The sequence below is a fragment of the Grus americana genome, chromosome 1 (assembly GCF_028858705.1).
Source record: "Grus americana isolate bGruAme1 chromosome 1, bGruAme1.mat, whole genome shotgun sequence".
Classification (NCBI taxonomy): Eukaryota; Metazoa; Chordata; class Aves; order Gruiformes; family Gruidae; genus Grus; species Grus americana.
The window spans coordinates 81984511-82004694 of record NC_072852.1 but is presented as its reverse complement, the minus strand read 5'-3'; the positions used below and the strand labels follow the sequence as shown (position 1 = coordinate 82004694).

The 20184-nt window shown below is 33.6% G+C and overlaps 1 protein-coding gene across 11 annotated transcripts in view; it reads right to left on the bottom strand.

Annotated features, from left to right (window-relative positions):
• Positions 1-20184, bottom strand: part of CCDC91 (coiled-coil domain containing 91) — a 149673-nt gene that overhangs the window by 44338 nt on the left and 85151 nt on the right. For all 11 annotated transcript variants that reach the window (XM_054813419.1, XM_054813414.1, XM_054813422.1 and 8 more), the window contains 3 exons: positions 8999-9091; positions 8751-8819; positions 6796-6972 (listed from right to left, as the gene is read on the bottom strand). In XM_054813419.1, coding sequence (XP_054669394.1) covers positions 6796-6972; positions 8751-8819; positions 8999-9091 — 339 coding nt within the window. The remainder of the gene's footprint in view (positions 1-6795; positions 6973-8750; positions 8820-8998; positions 9092-20184) is intronic.

The following is a 20184-nucleotide window of genomic DNA, read 5'->3' as shown; positions in this document are numbered from 1 at the left end:
AAGAAAGGAAAGACTAAGAGACTTAATGAATTTCAAGTGATAGTGATGCATTCATAAAGTGATATATCAAAGAGATTTATCAGTGTTTTTAGTGTAGACAGAAACAGCACTCAAAGTTGGCACGCAGGAAAAAGTGAGTTAGGCTTCCAAATTTTATATGAGCCAAGAAGCTATCTTGCAAAGAAAGCATAAAGTGACTATTTAAATCTACGGAGGCAATAGTTCCTGATCCTGCTAAAGCAGTATAATATCATGGAGCACCACAGAAAACTACTGCCAAGCAGCTGCCCAGTGGTATCTTGCCTGTCCACAAAGTAGCTTATCTCATGCCTTGCCAAGATTACCAGATTGCCTCTTGAATCACACAGGGAGATGATGCAAGCTCTGCAAGTTACAGGAGGCACAGATCATTGGAAAATAGCACCGTCTTACAAACGTTATCATGATTTCATAATAAAGTTGTAGGGAATATCATAGTGTCATGTAGCACATCACTTAAAGTGGTAGAAGAAGAAACAGATTTTTGCACCATAGTCATAGGAGCAGCAATTAAATGCATGTTTACACATAAGCAGTTCAGGAGAAAGTGTATTTATGAAAGAGATGGGTAGATAGGAGAGAAAGATTACAGATCAAAGGAGAAAAGTCCCTGAAAACTACTGTGTACAACAAATGAAGAAAATAAGATTCAGATAAGTAGATTCACAATATGAAATTCATTCACATATTTCAAAATCAGGAAAAGGGCACGAACTTGCATTCAGTGTTCTCTTATTTTTTTAAGGTAAGAAAACTGTGGTGCCAATAAACAAAATCTCATAGTTTTGACACCTAAAAAAGATATGTCAGAGAATCTATCTGCAAAAGTAGACTTACTGGACAATAAAAAGATTAGATAAATGTTTAATCCCCAAATATTTTATTTTTTTCTCATACTGTCCTCCAAAATATTCATTATACACCTACTGATTTGACACATGAGAAAAAAAGAAGCATTTTTTTACAGATTATAGAGCTAAAAAAGGGCCATTCTACAGCTAATAAATCTGATTGAAAGCTAAAGTGGGCAATAATTTTTTTATTTATTAGTTCTTCCAAACTTCTCAAATACAGGGCAATAAGGAAAAATAGTTAGACAAATAATAATTTTCAATAAAAAATTAACAGTTAAGTTAAGCAATAGTAGAAAAGAAACAAAAGCCTTTAAATTCTTTAAGTATACAGTCAATGCCTTCATGTTTTCACTTACATATCTTTTGTTCACTTACATATGGATTGGGTGTGGAAATCCTTAAGACGTTCAATACCAAATTGATTCAGGCTTGCCAAAACTATCAGCAGAAGCACCCCTCAAGCAGATAAGCATGAATACCAAAAAAGTTTTAATAATGTAGCATGTAAGTAGTGATTCATTTTTTTTTTTTTTAGGATTAAGCACCATGTGTTCTAGACATTTTGCTTTTACCTTCTAAGCAATGGAATAATTCATGGAAAAACATTAAATATACTTTAAAGCCCATACAGTACAGAAGAATCAATTTTTTCAACTATTTAGATATTTGCCAGTAAAATTATATTAATACTTTGCAAAATAATACATTACAAATGTATTGTTCTGCAAATAACACACCACCACATGAACCTTCAAGAGTGTGAACGTATTGAACTGTGCTGAATGCTTAGAGATTTACTCAAAGACTATTAGGAAGTTCACTTTTTCTTTTCATGAGCCTTTTAGTTAACTTTTCTTGCAAAAATATTTATTCTTTCTATATCTCAGTATATCTCAGTTGTGGCTTGGCTGAATGAAACACTACAGCCTCAGTTTTCCTGAAATACTTTCCCACTGGTAAGATCATTTTGCCTTAGTGTTGTTGCTAATGTCCAAGAGGAAGCAGAGTTTATGTTAGTTCTTTTAATAAATTAAAGGCTTTTTTTTTTTTAACCCTCATTATTTGCAGCCTTCAGAACACTTGAGTCTCTAATGTATCTGCTGCATGGATTACGGCAATGATGAACTCAGGCTCTTTTTCCTTTGAGAATTAGGGTAAACTACAGTAGATTATACACAGTATTTTAAATTTAAGCCTTCAGGAAATGACAAAGGTGATTCTTTGCTTCAAGTGCTTTAAGAGAGTTATTAATTTCAAGCTATGACATGGACCTAAATTTCCAGGGCTCACCCTGCAGCTGCCAGCTTTCATTTTACTTTTGATGAATTTTCTTTAAAACAAAAATCGTGGTGCATAAATTCTCTTTAGCTTCTTTTGCTACATCTCTCCTACCTCTCTCCCACTCCCCTGATTTCACCTTATTTATGTAATTGAGTATTAAGCTTTGTAAAATGATAACAACTACCATGCAGAGAGCTCTCTGCATCATAGCGTTATAGCTATGGTAGCTACTGCTGTAGCTACTCCGCATTGCCCACTAATTAGAAATACAACATATAATCCTTTTATTTTATCCAAAATTGTACAGATCTCATCATCCTATATCCCCAAAGAATTTCTGGATTTTGTTTTTTTTCAAGGAGTAAAAATAAGTGGAAATAAGATGACAATGGAAAGCACTGTCCATTGTTTTTTCACTTAAGTTTATAGTTGTACCACAGGAGTTTCCATCAAGCCAAAACATTAACTCAGTATGTCTTAGTTCCTACTTTCACTGTGAGTTTGTCTTTACTCTTCTGTTTCATATTTGGTAACAAAATATTTTATATTAATCATAAGTTTTTTATTAAAGTGTCCTCATACCCAGATTTTTCTCTGGTAATGTTAAAATAATACAATAAACCTTATATGGAAGTAGCATCTCCTTATCTGCAGACACAACATCTATCTGACTGTAGACAAACAATTTTTTTAGGAAAAGTTTTGTCAAGTATGAATGAGCACGAATATCACCACCTGATTCAGCAGAACTGATCTTCAATGCTTTACCGTTCTTATGCTAAAATTGCCTGACTGAAGAAATGTTAACTAGCATACTTCAAGGTTTTTCCAATTGCTTTCTCATAACCAAGTTCTACAAGGTTCTTCTAGTGCACGTGTTTAAAAACTGGTGAAAAAACCCCCATCTTTTATTTTATAAAGTAACTGAGTGAATAGTAAATTCCTCCTTTAAAACAAAGAATCAAAACTCCTAAATATATTTTCTGCTCTAGAAGGCAAAGGAGAAGCTAACAAATTCTTCCCATACGACAGAGAATTTATTTTCCCTCATTTTCATCATTTAAATGTTTTACAGTTACACAATCATGCAGCAGTTTTTAAAATATGTCTTTGCCATCTATTTTACCAACTCTTGCCCCATACATATGACAGCGTCCTTTTCCCTAATGGCTCATCTAGTTTTACTTTTTTCAGTGTTTTATATTGATGTGCATCATCTCTGTTCTTAATTTACAGCCATTTGGCAGAAATTCTTTTACTTAAGGCCAGGGTTGTAGGTTGTTGTTATGATTCTCATGTCTGCTGACACTGTAACCCAGCTTCTACTACCAGATTCACAATTGTCTTGAGGTCCTGTTTGGCTGTCAAATTTGGGGTCTCAGTTTCTTCTGGTTTGTTCTTATTCTACTGACACAGACCAAAGTATATTTAAACCACATAGGTTATAAAATGGTTTTGTATCTCAAAGATAATTATAAAATTCTGAATGTCTTCAAATTTTTCCATTAATTATTCCTAGAGTTACTAATGGGTCCCATGACTAGAAGCCATTCTGCCTCATCTATTTGCAGAAGACTACATTGACCCTTTCTGATCTTTCAATTTTGCAGACTTAGAAGTATTAGTGAAGGAAAATTCCTTCTCTTTAATACTAAGCTTAATTTCTTTGTTTTAGTTCAAATCAGTAACACAAATCTCTTCAAATTAAATTACAGCAGAATAAAATTAAATTTTCATCTAGGTTTATATGACAATTACTAGTGTGGTACAAGACTAAAAAAGAAAGAGACAGAAAAGATATTTTTAGATTTACTTCTCTTTCTCACACACAGATTATTTCCTCTGGGGGTAAACTGAAGAAGATAAACTATGAGAAGAAAGATTTTGTTAAAAAACAAGTCAGGCTTCTTTTTTCCTAGTGTTATTTTCCCAAATCATGTGTTAGAAAGAAAGTTCTCTTTTTTGAAATAACAGTACTGGTCTTAAAGCTCTTTTTATATGTCAGACACCAAAAGATTATTTTGCATGTTCACTTACATTCAACTACACTCAGTTGTTTCATTACTTGGTACTAAACATAATAATAGTATCAGGTGACACTTTTGAAGTAGCAAGCATAAAGAATTATACAGCACAGCATAAAGAATTAAATGAGGCAAGTGTTACATGGCCACAATTTTACATTTCATTGTCTAAAATGTTAGACTGTATGTTTCACTTTTGGCCATTACAGAGCTGACTTGACAGATTATGTTGTCTGAACAGTAACTGCAAGAAAGTCAACAGTGCAGTTATAGCTCATGAAAGAGAAGTCTTATAGTAAAAAAATATAAATAAGAAACTCTGAGTGGAAGGCTTTACCCAGAAAAATTAATGTCTGCACACAAACTGCCTGTAGTCCCAAGTGCTTTTCATTGCTAAACCGAAGTCACATCTGACACTGTATATAAGCTATCAGTTGACACATTGGCTCAGTAGGACTTCTTTTGTTGTCAAAGAATTTTAGTAGTTGTCGTATGTTTATAATAGCAATGGCCTAAAGGAGGCAAGCACGTTCTTGGCAGAGGTAACAAGTGAAAATTTCTGCAAGAAACAAATTTCTATATGAAAGTCCATCCTCACCAAAGAATCTGTACTCATTAATCAGAGAAAAAAAAAATGTAACGTCAAATATGCTATACATTTATGTGAGAGAATTTTGGAAATCTCAAGAAAAATCTGCATTTTCCTTAATTGAAAATAGATTAGGTATTTGAAAAATCAACCTAACTCAAAGGAGAAATCATCATATATTATAACTGAGTAAGATAAATTATTCCTGTTACTATCAAAGTTGTCAGAGCTATTCAGTATTTAAAAAGATGGAATTAACTAATGCCATATGATTACATCAAGAGCAAGAGATACTTAGAGGAGAATTAATCACAACACTCTCCAATACCTCAGTGCTACTCACCATCACAAGTACACCACTAGATACTCCAACACTATCAGCTACTTGATCAACTAGCAGCTTGAACTGAAAAATCTGTCCTTTTGAAATGCCTGAATTTCTCTCTCAGAAAAGCACTGACATCTCAGTATATTTAAGACTTTGTCTGAAAGAATACTTCCATCAATACTAAACCTCTAATATCATCCTGTCTTGTGACAACTTCAAAGGCAATATCAACAACAAGAAACTCTGGGAGTACACTCCACAGGGAAGGTAAACCTAAAATCTTCAGGGTTCATCAAAACTCTCCTCAAACTTCATTACCCTAGTCACCTTCCTATTAATCTCTTCATGTTCCACAAGCTATAAAATTGTTGTCTTTTTCTTTACTGTAGTAAAGAACTACCTTATTGCTCTCTTCTATTAACAGATCCTCGACACCACTGGTACCAATTCTCATTCTGGATAGTCTAAATGATTTGTATCTAAACCCCAAGCAATTGTTCTCAGCTTGAATTTAGCTTTGAAGTCAGCTGCTTATCTTTTTGTTGTAAAAAAGAGTTTGAGTGCCTGAAGGCTTATCAGTATAGTAAAATTATAGTCTTGAAAACTGACATCTTACAACTTGATACCTTTACATTCAAAAGATGTAAACAAGAACTATACCAAGTAAAATCATTCTACTTACAATATAAATGTAAGCAAAACAGAGTATAATAATGGCTTAGCATCAAAACCTAACTTTTTGTGTAGTTAATTAGGTATGAGGTTAATAATTCTGTTTAACACTGGAAAGGGAAATGGGGTCTGTTTCCAAAGAGCTGATTTTTAAATTTCTGTGATATGCTATTTTACTTCAAATTCTAAAGGTCTTTTTTTTGGTGTTGTTATTCAGGACATAAAAAAAATACACTAATATCAAATTCCATCACCTGAATTAAACGTATCTTGTTTAAAATTCTTCAGACTATGATATTAAAGTATGCCACCAAGAAATCAGTGATTTTACAGGCTGTTCCCCCAAATATTTCCAGCATCAGAGACTACAAAAGTAAATTTTGGAACAGTAATTTAACTGCTATTATAGCATATTTAATTTGTAATTCCTACAATTTTTAAAAGCAACATTGGGAATTTCCCTCTCAGTTTATGTTAAGTGATGTACAACTATCCTTATATAAGCACCTCTCTAAAAAGTAACTCTAGAAACATTTCTAGTTCATTACTTGTTTAGGTTTCCACTTTTTATACCCCTATTTTGTGCCTATTCTATTTTTTGTCATGAAAAAATTCTTTTTACTGAGATAGATAATGGAATTCCAGCAGAATAAGGAACAAATGTAACAACTTTTCTCTTCCACAGGTATAACAAAAAGGAAAAGTCACCTTAACTGTTTACAACACAAATGCCAGTATCTGAGCTAGTCATCTTGGGCTCCTTTTGAAGTCAGTGGACAAAAACAGCCACTTACAGGGCCTGATTCATCTCATTTCAATATACATACCTGAAACAGTTGCAGGAATTTTGTTCTGTATGTGCCAAGTTCTCTCCATGCATGTAGACTAGATGAACATAAACTAACAAGATGGCTGTGCATTGCCAATATCGACTAGGTGTAGTAATGAATGATAGATGTCACAAGAAAATACACAAACCATCTCCATGGAAGGGTAAAATATACTAACTTGATTATGCTTTCTTTGTTCTTGCATGGCTTCACAAACAGCCTGGGCAATCTTCTCTTTATGTCTCTCACGTTCTGCTTCCCACATTTTTCTTTCTTCTGCATGAATCTTCTCCATATTTTTCCTCTCCTCCTCTACTGCTTTCAGAACAGCCTCCCGCACTACTTCTTTTTCAGCCTTTGAAACAAATCAAGCACAAATAAATGACAAAAATACCCAATATGGGTACCTAACTCGTATATATTACTTATTCTAATGAGATCTATGACCTGACCAGATATGGGACGTGAATATTTTCACTTCTGAACTATGAGTTTAAATTTATCTTAAGGCACTACCAAACGGGTATTACCACTGGACAATGACTTTGTAGTTACAGAAGGAAAGTTACAAGCAAGGATCTTAAATTCCCACCTACTGAAAACACAATATATCATAACTAATTTCCTTAATGCCAACACAAAAACATGCAGCAGAAACCACATAAGAGTAGGTACATCACAGGTCTCCCTACACTGCTTGGTATTCCCATATATGAGATATTCCTGCTCTTACCTACAAGTACCTAAATTCCAAAACAAGTCTGAGCACTTTCTGTGGCAAAGTACCCAATACACACTTAAAAGAAACGTATCTTCCCTCCCCAAAGTTCCCTAGGTATGCATTCTTCGGGAAGTACTGTTTCATCTTTTTTTTCCCCCCTAAATGTTTATATTCAACCATTACATGAAATCATCAGAAAACACACACTGAACTTGAAGGGACAAGCTCAGCTCTACACATGTTGAGCCACACAAATATATTTATCAGCAAGACAATCATTGCATATTATTGACAAATAAACAATGGCAGGCTGAAATTCAAAATAAACAAACATGGGCTGACAAACCACACCCACATCCCTCTCAATTTTAATAAGGTTCCAGGTCATTCCAATGCCCTTTGGTGGTGATTACGGAACTGGGCAAGTGAAGTTATAAATGGCAAAAAATACTGGGTTCCTCAAATACCTACATTTATAAAGCTGTTTCTTGCAGTTCACTGGGACTTGACTCTTATTTAGACATTTATAAAATATAATAAAAATGTAGAATTAAAAAAATGCCCAATTAAGATATTTTATTATAAACATATTTTCCCCTAGATATCAACTGTGTAACAGATGTTTCTTGTGTTACTGAATGTTATTCAGAGAGGTGCTCAGCTAGTGTGCATATACTACATATGAATATATACAGGAAATGATAATACAGCCTAGCCGACTGTGCTAGCTGTATGTGCTAACATACATCACTAATTTTCCCAGATCATTACATGTAACTAAACTTTTGTACTGGATTCTACATCAGTATTAGAAATGAAAGGTAGCTTAACATTTACAAAGTTACTGCCCTAACCTCAATGCACTTAATAATGAAATAGAGAGAAAAAAATCGTATTTTAAGAAGGGAATACTCACTTTTAGTCAAACATCAATTTAAACAAAATAATTGAAAACCTGTTAAAATGTCCATATTTTTTATACAATTTATGAAACAGTTCTGTCCTCATTGAAAATGACCATATGTTAAAAACATTGAATAAGACACAATGCTAATTGTTTTATTAAGATCAACAGTTAACCCTGCTACCTAGCTCCTCAAATCAAGATGTATTGATGCTCTTAACTGCAAGACCATGAAAGCAGATATTTAGGTAACACCAACAACTGACCTGCAATATTGTGACTTCTTGTTATAAAGTAATTCAGAGGCTTAGATAGACGTAAGTTACATGGACTATCGGTATTAAGGCATAGGATAAAGCAGATATGTTCATGATTTGTACAACTGGCGTCTTTTAAACACAGATGAGAACAGAGTTTGACAAATTTAGTTATGAAATAAGTTGCTGAACTTGGCATTTGTAATGACACACATGGAATTGACATTGCAACTCTACTAAACAAGCGATACCTTTGCAGCAGCTGCCACAGCCTCCTTACTTCTTTGTCTTTCTTCATCCAAACATTTGTCAAGCACTTCCTGTAAATGTTGTGAAAAATTAAACTGCAATACACAATAGAGGAGTGGCTAAAAATCATTTCAAACAGTCAAAGTTCTTGAGAAAGCTTCCTCTTCCTGTCAATAAGTGTGACAGTATCATTCTCAATGAACTCCATGGTGCAGATCAGACACCTTTTTTCCATAAATAAAAGCAATACCTTGTGTTTGTGGGACTGCTGCATCAAAGCTTCTTCTATCTTTTCTGATAACACTTCTTTCTCCGCTCCCAAAATGTCGAGAAGTCGCTGATGCTATTGGGAGAAAACATTCATGTTATTGTAAGCACAGTCTGCTAGTAAAACAGACAAAAAGATCTCATCCAAGACACTTAGGTTTGTCAGTTGCTTACAGTACGACTTAAAACGTAGATTCAGTTAAATGACATGCACAGTACTCCTTTAACTGATTTCATGTTATGAAAAAAAAATTACAATAATAAGAAATATTTAGCTTCCTGATTATCTAATATTACTCTCAATCTGAAGTGTATTAGGAAAGAAGTTGAAAAAAAGATCACTATATAAAAGCAACACTTACAAAATTTATAAAGATAGTGTAAGCAACACCACATTTTAAACATTTCATTTAAACAGCTGTAGAATTTAAATTATACTTGTATTACCTCTCAGTTATACATATAGAAAGCAGAAAGCAAATGTATTTTTTTTTTCCTACCATTTGCAATACCATGAACTTTGAAAGTCAGGAAATGACAGCAAAAGAGAATGCTGCTTTCTTCTAATTTTCTTGTCATGCTAAACATTTTTGCAGGCAGAAAATGAACACTGAAGTAAAGTGACCAGATAGTCTATATGTAAATGTATAATCTGTCACTGTTCTTAATCACAACCCATTTATCTGTTTTTCCCCAAACCAAGTAAAGCATTTGAAAGATGCAGGTTTTGTCTGTAAGAGCTAAGTTGTTTTCCAAAACTAAAAATTATTACTGGAAATTACTGATGTTGGGTATTTGTCATGAGATAATTGCTAACAAGTCAGTATACTTTTTTTACATGTTATTTAAGAGATGATATATTATAACCTTATAGTATCAATACATAATATTTTACAAGATCACCAAAAAGAAAGTGTAACAGTAGAGTTTTATATTAATAAAAGTGTATATAACGAATATAAAATTTTTTACAGAAACACTTATGCAGGCAAATACCCCTCTCGCCAGCATTTCTAAGAAACAGTCATTTCTGTTTCATGAATTTTATTATGTTTTAATTATAAGTGTCTCTAATGGCAGCTAAAAATACATTACCAAACTGCAATACTATGTTCTGAAAAATATTTTTTCATTTGAAGAATAGAATAGAAAACTTCTAGACTGCTTTATAAAATAAAACACCTATCTGCCCTTCCAGCATAAACATGTAAAGAGGCATTTCCTTGTGAATTTACTTAAAATAGGTCTGAATGGAGCAGACATATTCTAATGGAAAACACCTGTGGAAGGAGTGGTGAAATTCACATCATGGTTATACTTAATGATGTGTAACTAACTTTTCTTGTGAACTCAGTATTTTCAGACATCAGCTTTAAACTATCAAGGTACTTACAGAAATTCTTTTTTTCCCAGAAACAATAAATGGATTTTATTAGTTAAATGATCTCCATGACTCTTCACTTGACTGCACAGACGACCATGTTATTTCACTTTAATTTGAAAGAATGACACAATAGAAGGCAAACATATGCAAATATTTTATCAGACATATGCCACAAATCGAAGTTTACTAATGTCAATTAAAAGACTCAAAACTTTATTTGCTTCAGTCAAGAATCAGTGAGGGACTTTCTAAGGAGAGCTCATTAGAGAAAATATCTCTGTCTTTAAAACACCTACAACGGAATGGCAGTCAACTTGTTCAGCAAGATTAGAATTGCAGATTAGAATTGTAAGACTTGCAGACAGTTAATTCCAGTTTGATCATCAGATTTCTAGGTTAGATATGAAGACTGTATGCATATTTCCAGTTGCCACCATGGGTCAGCTACCAGATGTATTTTACAACATTCTCTATGTAATTACAATTTTCAGCCTTTAAACTTCAGAGCAGTTTTAGAAATTTTATTTTACATACACGTGTAAGACAACATTCAAGCCCATCCTGGAAGGCCTGAAACAATGCAGACATTTGCATTAATACAATACAGAACATGTATACATGGCTAATGGAGACAACTACTGTCTATTCTCTCTGCAGATAAAATAATTTCATGACTATAGCTTTCTGCATGAACTTAACCTTACTACACAGCAGTTTACTTTTCATAAACTTGTGGTAGACCTACAATCCTGAAAAATACTGGTATCAGGACCAAAACTTTTTTGTCATACAGAAACCTGAAAAGTTCTGACCTTTAATACATCTCTGAAGTGAAAATGTATCCCCTCCACTGCAAAGAGGAGTGCACAACTAAATGCAGAGATCAACTCTTTGTACAAAACGAGAAGATGTTACTCCAGTTGGTTGTGACAGTAATAAACACCTGGACATATCAGTTCTGTGGGGATAGAGCATACCAAACATGGAAATATAGACAGTAGTGTACAATAAATCAGTTTGCTGCTTCTGGAAGCAGAAAGGGCAATCTTTAAAATACAATATACTGCTTTTGCTTGCCACTTAACTACAAAAAAAATTGTCAAATAAGTAAAAAATCACCATAAAAATGAAGGCTGCTGTGACTGCCATTTGCAGTATGATTACTTTGATTGAGCTTAGGATCTCCTATTTCCTTGGTAGATTAGAAAAATCTATATGACATTATATTTTGAGTTTAATGGAATTCACAGAAATTCAGTAAGAAATGTATTAAGAATTGTATCTGTGTATAAACACACACTACTTCCTATTTTTCACGATACTAGAGGTAACTATTTCTAAGCACATTTAGAATGCTTCCAGAATAGAAGCTAATGACTTCTGGCATATTTCAGTGCAACTTCTTTTACATTAAATAGCATACCCATTTCTCATGGAAATGTAAAATTTATAATTTCAAGATTGTAAGCCTCTTGTGAATAGCTTGGCATGTCCTTTCCTATTATAATGTAAATGTTTATTCATGTGGAATAATCCTTCCATAAATGGTTACCTTCATACCTGAACTTCCAAAAGTTCATATATCATCAAAAATGTTGCAACAGCTGTCCATACAACCCAGGAAAGTAAATTCTCTTGTACTACTCCTAGAGAAATACCTTGAAGAACTGTTTATTTGGCTTCAGAATTTATATTTGGCCAAATAGTTTTCTTTTTCAGAGAGAAACGTACCCTAAGCTATTAAATTACATGAAAAGAAATAGAGAAAGCAGAATAAAATATTACGTGAACTGCTTCTCCCTGAAATTGGTCTTGAGTCTGAAAAGTTCATACTGCATAGTTAGCATAGATACAAAAAAAGGATTAAAGCTTCCATTCTGCATGTAATTAATAAGCAATTTAATTACTTATCAAAAACTTTTTTTTTTCCCCAAGGTCCTGTGCCCCACAATAGTATTAACTTTCATATGGAGCTGTGGAATCTCCTTGAAAGCTATGCTTATTAAAATGATGTAAAGCAAGCTCAGTGGTATTATTAATCCATTTTATGGAAAAGAATGCACACCTTGTCATCTGAATTCCTTTTTACAGAAGCACAGATCTTTCAAAGGCATACTCAGGCATCTAGGTAATTCATGCATAACACTTGAGCAGAAAATGTGGGAAGTTATGGCTAGTAAAGGTTTCTGTGCATTCCTTCTTCTGACAGCAATCAAGGAAATTTTAGCTATTTCTGTATAATGACAGTATTCTGAGAGACTTTGAAAAAAGCAGTAATGCAAAGGAAATGATTAATGGATGTATGAATAGAATTCCAAGCTGTTCGTTTAAATGTCACTGCACAGCAAGCTATCGTAACCCCTCTGGAACTAGTCTTTAAATTAGGGTAACTACCTTTGCACTTCAGATTTAAAAATAATCCATACACCTTCTAAGTATTAGTTATTATATAGAAGCATTTGGTACATTCATTTTCTAGATATATGCAGAATGACTTTGGACACTGGTACTAAATGGCCACAATGAACTTTATAGACAGTCAGTGCTTCCTCAGTTGGTCTTTCAGATGAAGTTATTAAAGGGCGATGAAGGTTAAAAACATGTAAAAGGTGACAGTTTCACTTCAGCACTTACACATTCGAGAGCTTTCACGTGCTCATGCATTTTTAGCTAACAGAAAATAACATGATGTTCTAAGTTCATTTACTTGGCTTGTAGATTTTTGTTCAACTATAGTAAAGGCCTCTTAACAATACAGACCATTGCTGACTTAAAGACCGTATATGCTGAGATAAATGCCTACAGCTAAGCAAACATCTCATAATCCCCTCTCCTTCTCAACAGGAATGGAAGCTATAGCAAGGATGCAAGTTGAATGAATCTCATTTAGCATTTCCAGTTTCCACAGGTATGAATTATTAATATATTTCTCTCTCTGTTAGACAGTATTAACGGAATAAAGGAAGAGCGTTGAGACTTAAGGCACCACTCTGAGCTATCTATACATTGAATTTTGATTCTCAAGCATTGTAGAGGCCACTTTCTCTTCAGTTTATCTGGACATCAAACTTGGAGGTCTCCTGGTAATTGTACCTGTCAAGAGCATAATGCCCATGCTGCAACAAGTACACCTAATAAAAGCTTTCAAGAAAGAGTGATCAGCCTCCCATAAGTAGGCTGATGAGTTCATCAGACCTAAAAGTCCTCTGAAAAATAATCAAATCTATTCCAGCTTTCCTGTGGAAGTTATGATGGAAACCTACTTATGGACCCTTATGTTTGGAAAAAAGCACCTAACCCATGTAGACTATAAGACAGTGTCCACGAAGTTTTTAAATGGAAGTTGAAGTGAGGGTTTCCTTTATTCATCAACAATCCAAGAACCAGAAAGCAGGTAAGAAAATTCTTAATATCTGGGGGCTTTGAATCCAGTTATCCAGCTGTTATTAAACAAATATACCTTCCTGACTCTCTGGACTAAAGTGCAAAAATGGAAATTGATGAGAAGTTACGGTAACAGATAATCTTAAAAAGAAATAAATAAAAAAATGTCCTGAACTGGAAACATGGTGGATGAATCTGTGTGAGACCAAAATAAATCTCACTGAAAACTCCACTTCAGTGCAACAAGAAAGTTTTCAGCCAGTGAGATCTTATTAGCCTGCACATTCACATTGTGCATGTTTTCTATAAGGCACAGTAGAACGCTATGCAGAGATACTCAGCCAGATCTAAAAACCTTTAGCTTAGGTACAACAAATAGTATATAGGTCTTTAATGAATCGCTTTGTCCGAACTAATTTCCACAGCCCAACACCCTTATCTAGCCCTGTTTCTGACAAAGCTATAATTTGCTTCCTTTCATTCCTTAGACAGGAAATATAGCGTTAAGAGTGGAAATTCTGATGTGTAAAAATTCTGAAGAGCAAAGTGGGACACGATGGTCCAATGAGACACAAGAAAGTGTTTTCCAATAAAAGAAAAAAACAACAAACTTTTTAGAAAAGTGGTATTCCAAAGTGGAATAAATACTCGTATTTCCACCATACTCTGTGGAAAGTAGCAAGAGAGGGTCGAGAAGAATATTCTGAAAATCAACTTAAAACAAAAGGCATTCAAAAATAGGTTATAATGTTTTCCTCCCTGCAAGAAGTTCACTAAGCAGTGGTTCCAAATGAAAATCGTTTGATGTAGATTCAAATATAAATACAGAGGTCCTGTGGTTTTTCTTGATTCCTGTAAAAAAGAAATCAAAAAAATCTTTCTTTTTTTTCCTGGAATGTGAGTCATAGAAGACATTGTAAACAGATTTAATCACAATAGCAACTAGTCAGTCTTTTTGTTATTTTTATATATTAAATTTATTTCTGAGGAATCATGACATTTTTCTTTCAGGTAAGCATCTTTTGAAGGCTTACACAGTATATACTATAATAATTCATGCAGTGAATGAAACAATACAGGATATGAGCTATTTTACAGATAAAACACTGTATTAAAGTTATTAATAACTAGTTCTAATTTAGCACAGTTATCAGTCCTTGCATATTCCTATTAATCCTAAACTGCAAATTCAAAGAAAAATGGAAAATAGAGTGTCTTGCATGAACTGAAACGGTTTTTAAAAACCATAGATAGTTTCTTCCTGGGTCCTGTATTGTTTCATTTAAAAGGAAATGAATACAGAATTTCATCCGAAATGAGGATGCAATTCTTTTGCTATAACTAATAGGCATCCAATTTAGGTTTCTGCAGATTGGTTCCTTCACAATATTGAGTAAATCATCATGCACTGATCACCACATTCAGTATGGATAAATTAATTTTGTTAGCTGCTCTTCATAGCTTATGTAAAAGTAGTCAGTTAGATAATAATTCAAAAACAAAACAGCAAACATCACCATAGAACAATGATGTTAATATGAATATCCTAAACAGGAAAAAAAGCTTACACTATTTGTAGTACCACTGCAACAAAATAATGATATTTCACATTTTCACAGATCTTTCATCTGAGGAAACAACTTTCACACACTAATGAAGTGATACTTGGAACCTTCTTTTAATGGCGTCATTCTGAAAAGCAGTATATTAAGACATACGGATTAATATTAAACCAGAAAAGTTAAAACAATGAAAATATAAAGAAAAAATTATAATAGTGGTAATAAAATAACTAAGCCTATACTTGTACTCAGGGTTCCACTCAGCAGTATACAGACAGTATGTAAACTGTATAATTTGAGGCACATCAGAGGCTGAAATTAATAATGGCATCATTCTGAAAAGCAGTATATTAAGACATACGGAGGTCTAATTCACCCTCAGTGACTGACCGGGTTTTCTTGTAACAAAAATCTATTGAATTTTTTTGATCTAATGAAACTGCATTGTAGTTAGTAGCTTAAGAGAAAAAATACAGGCATAGTAAGACTTTATCTCTCATCTCCAGGATATTTTTTTGTACCTTCATTACACGTGGACATAGAACAATGTTCCTTGAGATTGGGGAAAATTGTCTTCAGAAACGTTTAGCAAGTGTTTCAGTACTTCATTCATCAGCAGGAACAAAAAAACACTGGATTGGGCTTTTTAAGAATTCACCAATTCAAATTTGTTCACCTATTTTAACAAGAAACCTTCTTAACCCACAAAGTTCTACTTTTATTTCTGTCTCTCATGAAGGAATCTAACAGTAGGAAGAAATAACACAGGTTGTGGGAAACACTATCTCTATGTGAGAGGGAGATGACAACAAAAATACACAGTTATAGCATCATGATTTTGGAATGTTATCAAAATATGTCAATTTCTAGATCTTATTCAAAATATTATCCTGAAGGAAAAGGCAACCTTATTAAAACACTAACAATAGCTCTCTGCTCCTGTAGAAAGGCTAGCTGTATTTAGCAGCATATTCTTTTATACTGCTACCTTTTCTTCACCACTGTGAAACTATGCCTAAGTCAAATGACAAGATCTGGTAATCATAACTGGTTTCCTACACTGTCCTCACTATCTGTGGCATCTGAGTGTTTGGCAGTGCAAGGTGGAAAATCTGTCTGAAGAATTCCAACATCTGTTACATATTTCCACTTCCTCAAATTATAACTTATTACTGCATGGTTGAACTGTATCTTTTTGCCAGTTTGAGGTCCAAGTGGCTAACAAAGCAGCAAAACTTTTCTAACGGAAAGCTCAGGAATCAGCAAAACATTATTAAACCAGAAAAGTTAAAACAATGAAAATATAAAGAAAAAATTATAATAGTGGTAATAAAATAACTAAGCCTATACTTGTACTCAGGGTTCCACTCAGCAGTATACACACAGTATGTAAACTGTATAATTTGAGGCACATCAGAGGCTGAAATTAAGCTTAAAACATTTTGCTGCATATGTGCTTCATTGCTTTTACAAATAAAGAAAGAAGCTATATAAAGTTATCTAATAATGAAAATACTTTTCTCAGAAAGTGCACATAGTAATAGAGACTATTAAAATAACCACAAATGTCAAGGTCCTAAGGATACAGAGATAAGGAACTTTAGTAAAAATACGAAGAAAAAAAGAAATATTAATTAGCCGTTCCATTTTTGTATATATAATTCATTTCACAGCCTGTATGAGTTCTCACAGAATTGCTCTATCAGGAAAAATAAAAAAGAAATTAACTCCTAAAATATAAGCAATATAAACAGCAAAATGTTCAGTAACAGAAGACAACAAAACAGAAGAAAAAATTTTTCAACAATAGCTGACAGAAAAATAATTGAGGAGAAAAATCATGCCGTATTACTTAGTTGCTCAGTATTGACAAGAGTTTATATTATAAATTTGCAACAAGTAATGAAGATTTTAAGGAAACTTGTTGTATAAGCAAAGGCAGAAAGCAAAAATCACACTAAAGAGCTATTTTCAAGTGGAAGTTGACAAATCCAAGGAAGCAAACGCAATTTCCAAATAAGATGTTTGGCTGAGACTCTGAAGGTATCCTGGCTGAATTAACAGTGCAAAGGGAGTGCAAAATCATCCTCTAGCTAGCTTGTGATAGTCGGCAGATTCAAAAGAAGTTAGAAGACTCTGGTAAGGAATTTTTTTTTTTAATTATTTTTTTTAATTTTTATTTTTTTAAAATAGATAGGCCTTTTTGGATCTTACCAATGCAACTTTTTCTTTGGGAGGTAAGTACTAAGCAATACAGGATACAAAGTCAACACATAGAAAAAACCCCCCACAGATCCAGGATAAATTAAACTTTTTCAGGATTTAAGGAAAACAAAGAAACAGAAGCCTTCTCAGCACAGGAAGAGCTGATTCTTGATCTTTTCACTCTAATTGTCTCTATAAACCCATAAATCAAGGTGCTATTATGAATTTCAGAATAACTACCTCAAATTGACAACAGGATTCTAATAAATACTTTTTTTGTCCTTTACATAATCAGGAACTATCGGAGAATAAAGTCGTTCTGAGAAAGTGTAACTTTGCTCTTATTAGAAGAGCAGCAGACCTTAAAAGACACATCTAGATGAACTATATTTAAGGGTAAGAGGTTAGGTGCAAAGTGAATTAGATGAAAACGTAATGGCAATGACTGATCGGAAGTACTTCATTTTGGAGACAATGAATAAACTATTCCTACAGCAGCAAACTGCAAGATTTCTGAAAACTGAGAGGAAATGACCAAAGAAGGGGACATGATAAACACTGTCAAGAATTTCCAGACCTATCGTAGTTGGAATTAATGAACCAGAAAGGTTATGTCCACCACAGTCATCATTTTTTCAGTCTCCAAGTCTTCAACACTATTCAAGTACCTGCTACTCTCACTGCAAAAATTGGCTAATGTCTCCCAAAAAATGCAAATATTCAAAATTCTCTAAGAATCTAGTTTGCATATCCTCCTTTCAAGATCAGACATTAAATAGATTTCACAATTACTACCATTAGATGGGAAAAACATAGAACCTCTTTTGTTTACAAGAGGGGAAAAAATAAAGTTCATAAAATAAGCATTATTATATAAACATGCTGCGCATTATGACTAGATCTAAAAACAAGATTTGGAATAACAGAAAGTTATATTTCCTGACTGTGGAACTAAGCTGCTGAATGAAATAAACATTTTCTCTGGCATACAAACAATCACTTGCTATACAAGACAAATACTTTTTACATTTGACATTTTAGGAATTGTCACGGGACTTACTGGTACTCTTCACAGAAGGCTATGCAAAACACACCAAGATGCATCATCCAAACACTGGAGAAGGTAAGGTATCTACAATGTTCCAGCAGCTCATTACTATTGTCACACCAGTTCTCTGCTTGTCCACAAGCTGTTCTTGGAAGCATCGTACACTTAAAAAAATGGAGTTCTAGCAAACAGAACATCCATTCTGACTGACCTTTCAGCAAATTGTTTTCAAATTAAAGCTAAACTAGTACATCTCTGAGCGTGTCTCAAAAAAAGGGCACAAGATTTCACGCACCATCCAAAAGATTTTGAACCACTACATTGTACAAATGACAGCCGACATGATAGACTGGAAAAAGAATTAAGGACATGGGGCCAACTCCACTTACCTCAAGTGGTGTTGTATCTACAAATGCGAGATTTGTTTCATAGCCTCACATAAAATCATCACAAAAAATATTAACATGCACAAGTGTAGAAGAAGCATTTAACTGAGTTCTTTCCTTTTTGTGTGATGCTTCCACTACTGCTCTATCTCAGCAATTACACCAGCAGCTCCTTTGGCTTCTTAAACTATGGAAAAAAATTCAGCACAATATACTCTATATAAAGGAAAACTGCAGGCCACACATCCTTAAGGTTTTACTGAGTAGAAGAAAAGAAGTCCAGCTCAGGAAAGGAATTTGCATGTAACTGAACTACAAAATTAAAGATTTCTATTCCTTTTTTTTAATTCTTCCATCAAAATGGAAAATATGCAGACTAACATAATTAAGGACCACATTAAAGTATATCCCCCTTAACTACATCCAAGTATGAAAATACTACACAGAATGTCCAGTTTTCTCTCTCTGATTGATACTGTTGCCTCAGGAAGACAGGGAAAAACAAGTATTGTCATGTCATAATTTAGAGATGGACATGTGTGATCTGAGCCTCACTTCATGTATACTTTAATCCCTCCCCATTCAAGAGTGCCTGTTTCACACTGTTTAGAAGACAGTAAGGAAGGAGACCATCAAGGTCAGGAAAGAAAAGTGCAAGATAAGTAAATAGAGGAAAAATTATTTCTCATGAATAAGAAATTATTTGCTGCAGGTATTGAAGATGTTATTTTACTTTAATACACAGATCATCAACTGTTTGAAAAAGAATACAAAAATCAACCTCAATATAGTCTACATTTTTAACACCATCTACTTTGATTGACTAGTGAGATAAATTTCTGCGTATCATCATTTCTAGGGCTTCCAGTGAAAACAGATTATTCCTTTTACATCATCATGCCCATGGTCTAGTAACCTTAATGAGAAAATTCCTTTAGAATATCCTACTCCTACATAGTAAATACTTTTAAACAATATATGTTTACTTACTCCATCTTTTTATGGTGCCTTTTATAGTCCATGATTTTTACCGTCTCTATGTCTTCTCTATGTTCAGAAGAAAAACCTACTTTCATGTTTGAACAGACTACTGCTATTCAAACATTGGAAAACAGGGAAAGCTGAAAGACAGTCTATTCCACATATTGAAGTATGGAACAGCAGAACATTGCCAGTGATATCTGCCACTGCTAGTTGCAT